The following is a 13,044-nucleotide window of genomic DNA, read 5'->3' as shown; positions in this document are numbered from 1 at the left end:
AATGCCGGCGATAATAACGAAGTTACGTCGCGCGAAACACGCTAATCTAACTCGTCGATCGCAAACTATTCCTCGATAATGGAGTTTTACACTTGTCATCGTTTCCCTTTTCGTACATTTATTTATCCTCTCTTCTAATTTAGAATCCTATGAAACTCGTCCATTCGAAGACGAAGCTTCGTATGGGCCTAATTATTGTGAACGTTAAAGGTAACGTTCTCTGATGTCGTATTATACATACGTTGTTGAAGTAAGAAATTTAATTTCCAAGAATTTTATAACAGATCTTCCAGTGTGAAAAGTAATAGTATGAAATCGAAAAATGCCTACCTATGTGAATCTCTTGCACAAGTGAACTAATATTATAGGGAGAATGTTACAAATCGTAATAAATTTTCTTACGTGATGGTAACAGGTTTACGAGCCGATTGATTGTTGTGCAATAGAACTCTACAACTAAGTAGTATGTCAGTCACCAATTCATTAAAATTATTGGTCAAGCCTCGTTTATTAGTCGAATTACTCGAATTCAAGAGACTTTTACAATTTTTTTTTTTTTCACGAAGGAACCTAAAAACGGAGCATGTATCTCGCGTAATGAAAAATGGAAGATTCAGAAACAAAATCCAATCGATTCTACACTGTCCAACCACCATGATCCAATAAAAATAAATTAATAGCAACGAAAACGTAACACTCGAGGACGATGGAGAGAATCATCTCAAGGCGTGCCAAGAATCCAAAGCGTACTCATTAAGGATCGATCCAAGGCCGGGATTTCTCGATCGCATTTGCGTCGTGATTATCGAGCGCGAGGCGTACGTGAAATTCTCGACAGCTATTAAAATCTGTCTCGATCCAGCTTGCGTCGATCGTCGTGCGACCAGGACGAACGGGACGTCGACAGCCTCGAGAAGAAACTGAAAGTTCGCGATCCGATTTCTTCCCCACGGATTCCACTCCGGATCGATCGTTTTCTTTGCTCCGCCTCGACCGTAACCTATGAATATTCATGCTGTACGCGACTTATGCAGAACATCCGCTCGTCAACGATGGCTAGAAGTGGTGCAGAGGAGAAAGATGAAAGGCAAGGAGGAGCTCTCCTCTTATTCCGTTGATCGCGGTAGTTTCTTGTTCGACGATCGATTCCCCGTATTCCCCACCGCTCCTCGCGCGACAGCTACCAGCACACGTTCCTACGGGGCCTTTAATTAACAAGGAATCAATCAATGGCGGTCTTCATGGAATTCCGAAGAAAATCGAGCCAACGAGCCGGAGACGAACCCCCAGAACGGTAGACGAGATCCGCTCGTGGGAGGAAGAGTTCGGCTGATTTTCGGTGACTTTCGTGGAATGAAAATTTTTAACGCGATGGAACAAAGTAATGTCCCTGAGTAAATTGTACGAAGTTCGATTTTTTTTTTCTTACTACAGTATTACTATCCTTTGGTAGAGAAATAATTTTCAATTGTAATTCGTTTGCAAGAACAACACTGGTATGTTAAATTAATCAACTAGCAAACTTAAAGATACGCGAGTATCAAACATTTATGGTAATAAAATTTGAGAATATTGATAGCAGCATCTACTATACGAGAAATACAACTTTTTATTATAGCGAAGTTAAATACAAATGCAAAGAAACGAGAGATACATTATGTATGATGCAGAATTAGAGTCGAGCTAACCAAGGTAGCAAACTGCGAAAAAGTCAAGTCAATGAGAGAAGGAATGGGCGTCTTTTCAAAAATTCGCAATATATAGTGTAATAAACTACCAATATCTATCTACGGTTAGTATGTAAAGCGATAAACATAAATACACAAGGACCTCGATTTAAAAGTACAATTCCTCTTTCGCAAGAAGATGCACAAAGAAACAGGTCATCAATCCTCGAAATTAACGAATCGAGCTGATTTTACCGGACAAAGAGACACAAACAGGTAGACGCGAGATCAGATTCGTTTGCCATCGAGTCGATCGGCTCGACCCGAATTTCGCAGACCGAGCTGGAACCAATAAAAATGCCCGACATTCCCCAGGACTTTCTCTGCGCTTTTCCATCCCCGTAACCAAGCGGTGCGTTACAGACCAAGCTGTCCTCATCCGAAAAGCAGCGACGGAGTATCCTCCGCTTGTACTTCCTTCGAAGCCCATCAAAGACTAACTAAATATTTGTCGAGGTCCTCGTCGACCCTCCGACGAAAGGGATGGCGATGTCCCTTGCCTTAAACGCAACCGCGTACACCCTCCAGCTGAAAAAAAGGGGGATTTCGTTGCTCGAAGGATCTTTTGTATCAAATCAAGGCTATCGCGAGCAGAGATCGGCTGATGACGGTCCATCGTGGATTCTTTAATTTCTGTGATTGCACGGGACTTGAGAAATCGCCGTGGAAAAGAGATTCCTTGTTTCCCGTAAGTTTCCTTCTTGGCTTCGTTAGATTCAGACAGATTGTCAGAATACAGGTACATCTTGCTTCGAAAATACAAAATTCTATCTTATAATTTCAGAGAAGGAAATTCACGAACTGACAGGATTCAAAGATGTGGAATTGTTCTAAGACTTGTTAGTTTCTAGAGTGATTCGTATTTGAATTTGCAGAGAATGTAAACGGGAACCAATCTCTCGCATAATTGCGGTAAAGCAGGCTTCGGTTTCTTGTTTCATCGAAAGGAATCGATCTTATCATGGTGAAATATAATCAACGTTTTAGCGTAATCGTCGAAATAGGATCGTTCAGTCTCGTTTTACCAGTTCAAGAATCCTCATTATCCTTATGGCATAGAGACACAAAGGCGAACAGAGGAAGAAGAAGAGGGAGAAAAGTGGGTGGCGATGTTCCACGGTGAGCTGAAGAAATTCCGGAGTCAAATTACCCTCTTTTCCACTCAATGCTGCCCTTTCGCCCTGACAATATTGGATTCTCAAACGGTGACATTTTGGACAAAAGTGGCCGGACAGAATTCACCATGAAACTCCCCGTTCCAAAGTTTCGTATAATCCTGCCAAATTGGCCATCTTACTGTCTTAATCATTTTGATCTTTATCTTTCTCGGTTTATCGAGATCGATTTGTCAAAGACAGTTTATGTTATTCGAAATTGTTTAATGGTCGTTTTTAATATCGTTAGAATGAACAATTAAAAATTTATAGCGTTTAATTCACAGTGTTAAAAATTTATACAATAGATATCTGGATTACGAAGATAATACATATTATTCTAGATTGATTAACCATATTTTTCTATCGCAATATGATTATTAAAACTTTTCCATGTTTACTATCATCGATAATTTATTTCACAGATATGGATTCCAAAGATAATATATAGGTACTATTTTCCTTATCACAACACAATTATTAAAAATTTTCAGTGTTTACCATTATCGATAATTTATTTCACGGATATCTTTTCCTAAGAGATAAAGGGATTCATCAAGATTCACTGCGGATAGTTAAGCATCGAAGCACACGATATGAAAACGGAAAGCAGCGCGAGTCTATTCGCGATACGCTTTCGTCCAATATTCATCCGCGCGGACGTAGAAGTCAGACGTAATCCTGTAAAAATACAAGGTTTTACCTCAGAAGGTATATCAGTCCTGCTGTTTCCACCATTGATGGCCCCGCCGGCGTACAATAACATTCCTCTCCTTCCGCTTTTGTATTTTGTGAGTCAATTCGAAACATGAATCGTATAATAATTCAACAAAGCTAAGGAAAACAACCTAGACCACCCCTTAAACCGGACTCCATAGTTATTGAAGCGGAGCTTAATAGAAAATAATAATTTCCAATGATCTGATCCCTCGAAAATGCAATCAATACTCAACTATCGTTATATTACATATTTTGTAAGAAACGTGAAAATTAAGTTAGTTTTCTGTGTTTTCAGTATATTCATGTGTATAATTATATATTTCAAATGTATGAAATATTTTTTTAGCATTTCTGAAGTTAAATGAGAGATCGACTTGAGAAATTATTTATGAATATTTCAATAGTCATCTTCGAATTAGGAAAATACATGCTTCACTCTGGTGCAATTTATGCGTAGAATTATATTTTGTGAGAGTGGAATAATATATGTACACGGACCATGGTAGAAACGGTGACTGCTTGCAATTCCGATGAGAAAACTGAGTGCTAGGTGAAGCTCACTCACATCCCGACGGATTTCTGTCTTCTCACCTCTCATACATATTGTGATTACTTCTAAAGGAGGATGAAGGAGGAAGATGGAAAGCGGGCTGGTCGATGGGAAAAGAAACCATGACTTTCCTCTCTATACTCGATGTTAATAAATATCGGGGATGATAAACAAAAAGTATGAAACAAACGCTCGTATGAATTTGCAGAAAATGTTTGAAAAATTTCAACCCGCTGATTTGCATAATCGTTCGCGTATCGTCATAACTAAAATTATCATTCCTCCAGATCTTTTATGCATATATTTAAAATTATATTTTAGGAATTTCAAGATCATTTTCGTCTGCAAACACTTTCGGATATATCCTACTTCGATTATCTCTTACACGATTTTAGTAAAATAAATCCATTTCGAATTTTCGCGCCGATAAACGAGAGGGGAAGTTCAAAATGTAATTTAAAAAGTTTCGAAAGATCGGTGTAACGAAATGTAAAAGAAACAGTCCAACAACTTGGAATGAATGGGCGAGTCAATTTGGAATCGGATTAAAGCCAATTTTTGAAAAGCGACCAGTGATCGATCGGTGACGGTAACGAATCGCCCCATGCGAACCAAGAAACGATCTTATCGACACTTCTATTTCCGTTTCGTTCCTCGATCGCCTCCTCTATTCGCGTGCGTGCCCTTTCGACGTGCCATCGCGAGAGTTTCACCGGAACCCTCGTCGCGACGGCGTCTGACCGATGCTAAATAGCAGAAACATAATTTCGTGAGTGCAGAGGAATTGCTTTATCGCGTGGAATAATGGCCCCGTATTCACGGCCGGCCCTCTCATAACTCTCCTTCTTTCCATTGCACTTTTCGGAGATTACACGTGCCGTCGATTCAACCGAGATCGAATCACGTGCTCTCGTTTTGCATCGCTGAATTTTTTTCAATGAGAAAATTACGTTCACGTTGCATTCATGCATCAAATTAGAGATTTCTGATTGAAAGGTGTGAATGACGATGATGGATTAACGATACGGAGAAGTTCAGGCAAAAGATACTGACAAAATTTATAATTTCGAATATTTCTATATTATTTTATTACTTGCGGAGGTAGGCTTTGATAAAAAAGTTGCGTATACTTGCAAACATTGAAACTTTGAAAAACTTTAAAATTCGTAACAATATCGTCTAGATGTACACTTGATTCGCTTCGAGCAAGATAGGAACAAGACTACATCCGTGAAAAATTATAAAAGTAAATTTTCCTGGCTGTAAGCGATATTGATATACGAGTCCGACTAGTGCCAAGAAACGCTTGTAATAACGTCAACTCTCTTTACAGTCGACTTAAAATATCGAGACGAACATCTCCCTTTTCTCCCTTCAAGGGGAGAAATTAATGTCCGCCCTCTGAGAAGACACCTTTCGTGGAAACCTTTCTATTGCTCGTACACGAAGTACCGTATTGTTTGCGTACGATCCATCGGTAGTTCATTAATTAACGCGCTAATTATCCTGGATCAGGGCAATTAGGTACAATTATGTACCGCGCAACGCGGGAATATTTTATCAGGGTAATTACGGCTCGTAATAAAGTCTCATCGAGCGGACACCAATCAGCGAAACGATCTGAACCGCGGCTGGATCGGCTCGGTTGGACTGCAGAACAGGTAATTAAAAGCATTGTCAGAGTACAAAAGGAGGGAGAAGTTGGGTTACAATCGATGTAGAGAGGAGACGAAAAGGACAAGAAGCGGCGAGCACCCGCGCGCAAGAGGAGACACGATGGACGCTCCCGGTTTCTGTGGCGGCCAGTCCGATTCGTAATTACAAAGTACGATCTAAATCAATCTTGATTACATACGATGAGACGCTGCGTCCTCAATTTACGTAATTCCAAAAGGCCGCAAAGAAACAGAGAGAGAAACTGTATGTTATTTTAGGACGATTAAAAATAATCGTTCAATAATTATAAACGGAATAAAAGCCGTAGAAATCGTGATATAACCACGATGAAAATTCTATTCTACGGCTGGTTCGTCATTTGTATTGGATGAAACAGTTTGTTATGTTATGTCTACTCATTTATTAAGCTTTAGACTAGGAATTTTCACACAATTTCGCCCTTTTTCGTTTTCTTCTTGTGCTATTTAGAAAACTCTTTTCTAATAAGCTGCTTTTATTTTTTAACGACTTTAAACCTCGTCGAAGTATTATAATACCTATTTTAAGGATAGATGATCAATTAACCGTAAGATACGAATATTAAATAATTATACAATTGCTTATAGGCAATTAACACTTGGTACTCTATTTACGATTCAAACAATCTGTTACGGTGAAACTTTCGAAAATCGAACGTTATGTTGCAAAAAGAAAAAGATTGTAAATATCTACAAATGTTGTTCTTTATCGTCTACTCTTCGTATTCTTTTCTGAATATTCTCGTACGCATTCTATGCATTTCTGCGTATTCACGATTCCCCTAAATTGCATAAAAATCCGCGACTTACGCGTTACACAGCCAATTGAGGCGAATTATCCCAATCGGAAACCTGCAAAAAGCGCGAACAAGTCTTCATATCCCGGCAATTATCCAAACATCTTCTTTCCCATCTAAAATTCCGGGGCCACGATTGATCTCGTCTCGCGAGGGCGAGCGTCGTCGCGTCGATTGAATTGAACCGAAACGGGCAATTAAAACTCCACCGGTGGAATCCGCTCTGGATTCCGCGCGGGAAAAGACAGAAGGGCCAAAGAAGTTGACGTGCGACGAAACGAAGGGAAAGAGGTGAGACAGGAGCTTCCGCGCCGTGACACGCGCGGATCCGTGGGCCTCAACATGGATGCCTGTTCTCGTTCGGCGGCGCATCAAGACGAGACTATCCTCTCCGAGGGAAACAATTACTCCGTGAACGAGTGCATAAATAAGGAGGAAGAGAAACGGTCGAGCGGTACAGGCCACAATGCCTCCGCCGGGTGCTGACTGATTTGCATCGGTCGCGCGATGAGATGCGAAGCGGAGAGGACTGCGGTCGGTGATCTTTTGTGAACAGAGATCAAAGTGGAAACGCTGGAACACGTCGAAGAACGTGTTTGTGTATCGATTTTTCCGATATTTAAAAATTCGAAGGTTTTTCAATCCGATTATTCGATTATTATAATAGGATTATATTTTTCGATTGTATTTTTTAGTTAATAATTTGATGAAATTATGTTACGTGTTAATTTGATGGAGGATTATAATTTATTAACCTAATATCTGCAAAGTAATCTAAAGACGGATGAAATACGAAAAATTATTCTGGAGATTGTAATCTTCTTACATTCGAAGGTTTAATAAAAAAATTATTCGCATACGTATGCTTGCATATGTGTATTAATATGTGAAATTTACGAGATTTGAAGGTATGTTTTCTACAGCATTTGGTGCGAGAGAATTTAATTTATTGTCCAAATGTTTCACTCGACTGAGATTTACAAGTATGGAAGATGAAGAAGTATGAAAGATTAGAAATCGTTATTTATCAACTAAGCGTTAAACATATCGTGGAGTATACAACCGACATTTACGTTTGATGAAAGAACAATTTGAATTGAAGTAACAGCAGAGACGTAGAATTTAAAAGATACTCTATTCCGAAGTAAATATTACGTTATATCGAAGTTGTTCTTCTATATTCTTTCGGTTACAATAAGTATTGCCGAGGGTTGGCTGAGTTTATTCGAAGTCGCACACCGCGACTTTTTATCCGCGAAAGGGAGAGGAAACGTGTGTCAAGGGGTGACTGTGGCTGTCGGCGAGTATTCTGGAGAAAAGGAGGACTGAGGGGAGGTTGGCAAATACGTTGGACGCATTCAGATCAGTCTCCGAAGGAGAACGAAGGGAGGTACAGAAAAGCTTTTCGGGACGCGTCAGCAAGAAACATCAAAGTCCGTGCCATTTCCTCCGTCCGAATACAAATGAAATACTGTACGTACCGACGCGGCACGGCGATTGTATCGTTTTCTCGTCGATACCAAGCAATTTGCGCGAGATACGCTCATCGTGATAAATAAAAAAGGAAAAGCAGCCTTTCTAAATGCACGTAAAGAATATACAAAAATTATATAATATGAAAGTTAGGCATTTCTCTCTCAGGAGAGTATAATTCTACATAAGAAAAGAAATATTAAAGTATTAAAAATTTTCGTAATAATATTGAAAATATAATTCCTTAATATATCAAAAAATAAACCACGAATAACGAATATCGTGTTTCGTGATTAAAATCAGATGATAGATCGAAGCGTAGGATGGTAGATAAAATAAATATCGAGGCGTCACGTGAAGGGAGAGGCGCATGTAAACGATGCGACCGTGGAATCGCGAAATACACCGGCCATAATACGCGAGACGGAAAATAGCGGCAATACTCTTGAGTGGCTGGGATGGTGGCCTGGGGGACTTACGGGGATAAGGATTTGCTCCAAGGGGAAATACCCGTGCGAGTGGCACATGCGGGAATGCATATGCAGTAGGGAACAGTGAGCGCAGGTGCGTCTATTTTTGGCGCTTTCGGGGCATTTCCCATAAAAGCCAAATTTTTCTTACTATTTCCAAAAGAAACCTCGTAGATCACGCCTCCAAAACGATTCTCTATCTTCATCGAGTCTTACAAAATAGAATTGTCAAAGTTACACATTCGTATCAACCGCTTAAACGATAAAATTCGACTCGAGGATAAATTTCTGACGACCTCGTGATAAGAAATTCTTGAAATCGAGCGACACTTAATCAGAACAAAATTATTGTTTTATTCTGTATGATTGTTTATTATTAAAAATTCTTAAATCTTGTAAAATATACTTTTTAATACGAATCACAGAGATTCTTCTTCTTGACGTCTCCGTGGACTAAGGAACCAGAATGGCTATGACACACCACTGGAACTCGAGAAACGTATAGTCCGCCCCCTTCCCAGATCAATAATACCATCCCCGTGCTCGGCGCATGTGCGCCGAAATATCTCCCCGTAAGCGTACTGGTTTCCACCCCCAGATGAACTAGGTACGCTCCGAACGCCTTGCACCCCTCCATGCAACATTCATAGCGCCATCAATATTATACGCGCGAAATAATAACCTGTGCATTTATTATGAGAGGGGTGGCTGTCGTGGCTCAAGAGTTTCGTAAAAAAAAAAAGAAGAGAGGAACACCCGACGAGGGATGGTAAATTATGCGTGTAAACTGTTATGCAAATCAATTGGTCGAGGGTGAGAGATCGGTGAAAGTGATGGATGGATCGGTTTTCAAGAGAGAATCTTGAAATGCAATGTTGACGCGGAATTAATTGTTTCGTAGCTTCTATCGACTGATTACAGCGATTGATCGATTCGATTTCTCCTCGCTTTCACGCCTTTTCAACGGAACGAAGTATGCAATGCAAATTTTGAACCCATCGTTCGATCAAAAAGCAATGATCGATCCCTTTCGACGCGTTTATGTCACGTTGTTAAGATCGAAGGTTACTTTTTTTCGAAAGGTCTTCGCAAAGCTCGAGATACTTTCACACTAGCATCCCAAAAATGGGAAAACAATCGAAAGGGTTGCTCAGCAAGCAGACGAGGAGTTATTTCATGAGGTAATCGTCGTGATCGAGCCGCTCTCAACGAGCGCAAGAGGAACTTAATCCCACGATATCGTCATGCGAATACGATGTTTGCATTGGCGTCGAAAGAGATAACGGAGGAGACAAAAATGTAGGACAAAGAGAACGATAGAAGAACTAGTCTCGTAAAATCTTTATTACCGTCAGGCATCCCCCTGAAAAAATCGTTCCGGTCGCGCTTATGTAATCTTGGATCCTCGAATTTCCTCATACATATCCCATTTTCTTTATATTTTCCCACTCTTCTCCTTTTCGTTTTACGATCAACGAGGATAAGAAAACGACATATTATATCGTTTTCACCATTCTCCTGATACAGTTAGCCACGCACAGCTCCTCGCCGCTGTTTATATCACGAAACGAAATAATTTATGGAAGATAAACTACTACTGGTTATTTTCGCATATGTCTTTCTTTTCATGTCTTCAAGCACACACTTCTGGGGACCGGTGTTCAACTGGATGATACCCATAGCGGCCATATCCGACACGCAAAAGCATCCGAGAATCATTAGCGGCAAAATGACTTTGGGTGAGTCCGCCGCGGCCGCGCTTCGTCGTTGGACCTTTCGGGGAATTCGAATTTCGCCGCTCATAATAATCACGTATCGCGACGACCACGACCACGACCAAGACGGTGGACTGGGAACGGGGACAACGCGGGGGCGAGGGGCGTCGAGGGCCAGAGAAACGGCTCCATAAAATAATTGCCGCTCGAACGCAGCGAATCACCGTTTATTTCTTAATGAGCCTCCATGGAACACGTGGTTTGGACGGAGACTACCATTGAGGATGGAAGATCGTGCTGAAAGACGTGAAAATTTAGTCATCTTTTCCATGAAAAGTTCATGGGACATTTTCAAAACGATCCTTCTCTTCCCTTTCTTTTTCTCTTTCTCGTGTTCGTCCTTTATTCGTTTTTAACTCGTCCGATTGATTTTTAGCGTTGGCTCTGTACTCTATAATGTTCATGAGGTTCGCCCTGAAAGTGCAGCCACGGAATATGTTGCTGTTTGCGTGCCACTTCGTCAATTCCTGCGCGCAGCTTACACAGGCTTACAGATTTCTCGAATACCATTATATCTCGCAACAAGAACCCAATGACGAAGACACACCTGTCTCTCAGGATGAAAAGAAGTGACTTCGTATATGTTGATCTCAGCGATGATATAGCTATAGTTACTCGGTATAATAATGTAGATGTTCAGTATCGATTGTGCGAAAAATTTTATAATAAAATCTGCAATCTTTAAACAACATTTCCTCGATTAAAATTTTATGATAAAATCTAAATATGCAAATTTTCTCTTGTTCAGTAAAGAAGTGAGCTAAATATCTCTTTTATTCTCAAAGATTGATTTGTCGTTTTTCTATTTATGCACTTCTTTTACGTCAATTGTAAATTTTTCTAATCTGCCACATATTGTCAAAAAAGGGGCGATATCATCTCGCTAAAGTACTTAAGTAACTGAAAATTATATTGTATAAGCAGTATAAAGTTTCAGGATTCCATGAAAATGTAAAGAACATTCACCGTGAAATCAGCCTATTCACTCGACAGTTTCCCCATTTTTTTTTTTTTTTTCTTTCTCCTTTTCCCCATGGTGAGTCGAAAAAGGCACTAGTTTATTCGTGGTGGCCCCAATTCGATGGACGAATGTATAAGGAGAGCAATAATTTCCTAGGGGTCGGTTCTGTCTTTCTCGTTTCTTTTCCCGCGCCTCGGACGAAGGCCATTCGATCGAGCTTGGGGTCATTTTATGGGATCTGGCACGGATCAGAGGCACGAATCTATTCCGGTTTTTCCGAATGCTAAGCCACGCTGCGCCTCCGTCCCATTTCTGCTCTTTGCATTCGTTTGGCCTGAACGAAGGAACACGAGGGCGGATTCGTGTCCCTGAATAAATATATATGGACTGATTAGCCCTGCTTGGCTTCGATCATGCGTTCCTCCTATTTATCCGTTTCCTTTACATCAAGAAAGATCGGTGACGTCATCAATCGTCAGTGGTTTTGTATCATCTCTGAATATCAAAAGAAATTGTACGATTTTAACATTCTATAGACAATACGCATTAGAGACAATTGTCATTTTTATCAGCTGGCAAAAGTCATTTTTATCAGCACAACATTCACTCTCTGAACAGTATAACGAGGGCTTGTCTTCGAAGGTTTTGTATATTTTTTTGCATATTTGAATTGTCCATAAATGCATAAATATGCACAGTCTACTAATCGTCGAATTCCACGAACAATAAAATCAACCAATTTGCTTCCATTTTCGTGTTTTGTAAGGCAATCACATCCATTAGTAATTTCATTCGATTGCTGGAATTATTTACTTTTATTTCAACCATGAGATCCAACACCACGTTCATCCGCTTTTCACGGGAAGATCGCGGCCAATTTTCACGAACGTACAAAACGGGGAGAAAGAAGATCGCAGAGGCGAGACAAAGTCCACGGGATGAGTCCTTCGGGACTGATTTCACAAACAAATGCCGACGATTGAATGCTGGCATGTCGCAAGATGGATCGCTCTCTTTGAATCACAGATTACCCGCCGCCTTCCTTCCACCTCGTCCTGCGGTCCTCCTCCTTCCGCTGCGCGGCCGCCGTTTCCAACTGCCCTCTTCCTCCAGACGGCTCGTCCTTCCTTTTCTTGCTCCACCTCTCTTTCGAGGCGCCTCTCCACCTCCGCTCGCAGACGCGAACCGAAAGCAAGAGAGAAAGAGAAAGGCCCATTCGAACTGGCAGCACCGGCAATTTGCCACATGCCTACGTTCGCTGCCTCTCCTTTCTCCTCTGGAGAGGAGACTGCGTCAACGACAGTCGAATCCGCCGCGAAATTCACCGACCTATCGATCGGACGCGATCTCGATGACCGGTGACGTTCAGGCATTAATCAGGTGCACGGGATTCTTACGATCCGGACGCTCCAAGAATTACATATTCATTGTAAATATTCGAATAATTATTTTCGACGATTGATTAGATTTTAAGATTTTAGGAAAATTGATATTTTGTGGCATAACCTTTTATTCTGCTGTCCAGTCTATCGATTGTTCGGTATTTTTCGTATGCGAACGCTGACTCAATCATTTCTAGCCCCTTTTATAAAATTAAACGTATTTCTTCTTGGATCATTTTTATGCAAGCTTAATATTTTAATGATTTCAACTTCAAGGAAAATCTGAGAAAATTTTTGGACATATTTATCAATATCTCTACTCGAAGAAACAAATGATTCCT

General features: G+C 40.6%; 1 protein-coding gene across 1 annotated transcript; it reads left to right on the top strand.

Annotated features, from left to right (window-relative positions):
- The first annotated feature begins 9,598 nt into the window (after positions 1 to 9,598).
- Positions 9,599 to 12,583, top strand: LOC126914110 (mitochondrial pyruvate carrier 1-like). The gene is made up of 3 exons (XM_050717610.1): positions 9,599 to 9,766; positions 10,224 to 10,324; positions 10,737 to 12,583. The coding sequence occupies exons 1-3, from the start codon at positions 9,711 to 9,713 to the stop codon at positions 10,931 to 10,933; spliced, it is 354 nt and encodes a 117-aa protein (XP_050573567.1). The 5' UTR covers positions 9,599 to 9,710; the 3' UTR covers positions 10,934 to 12,583.
- The last annotated feature ends 461 nt before the right edge of the window (positions 12,584 to 13,044 follow it).

This window comes from Bombus affinis, chromosome 3 (genome assembly GCF_024516045.1).
Source record: "Bombus affinis isolate iyBomAffi1 chromosome 3, iyBomAffi1.2, whole genome shotgun sequence".
In the NCBI taxonomy this organism is placed as follows: domain Eukaryota; kingdom Metazoa; phylum Arthropoda; class Insecta; order Hymenoptera; family Apidae; genus Bombus; species Bombus affinis.
The sequence above is the reverse complement of the archived record's forward strand: the minus strand, read 5'-3'. Positions and strand labels throughout refer to the sequence as shown.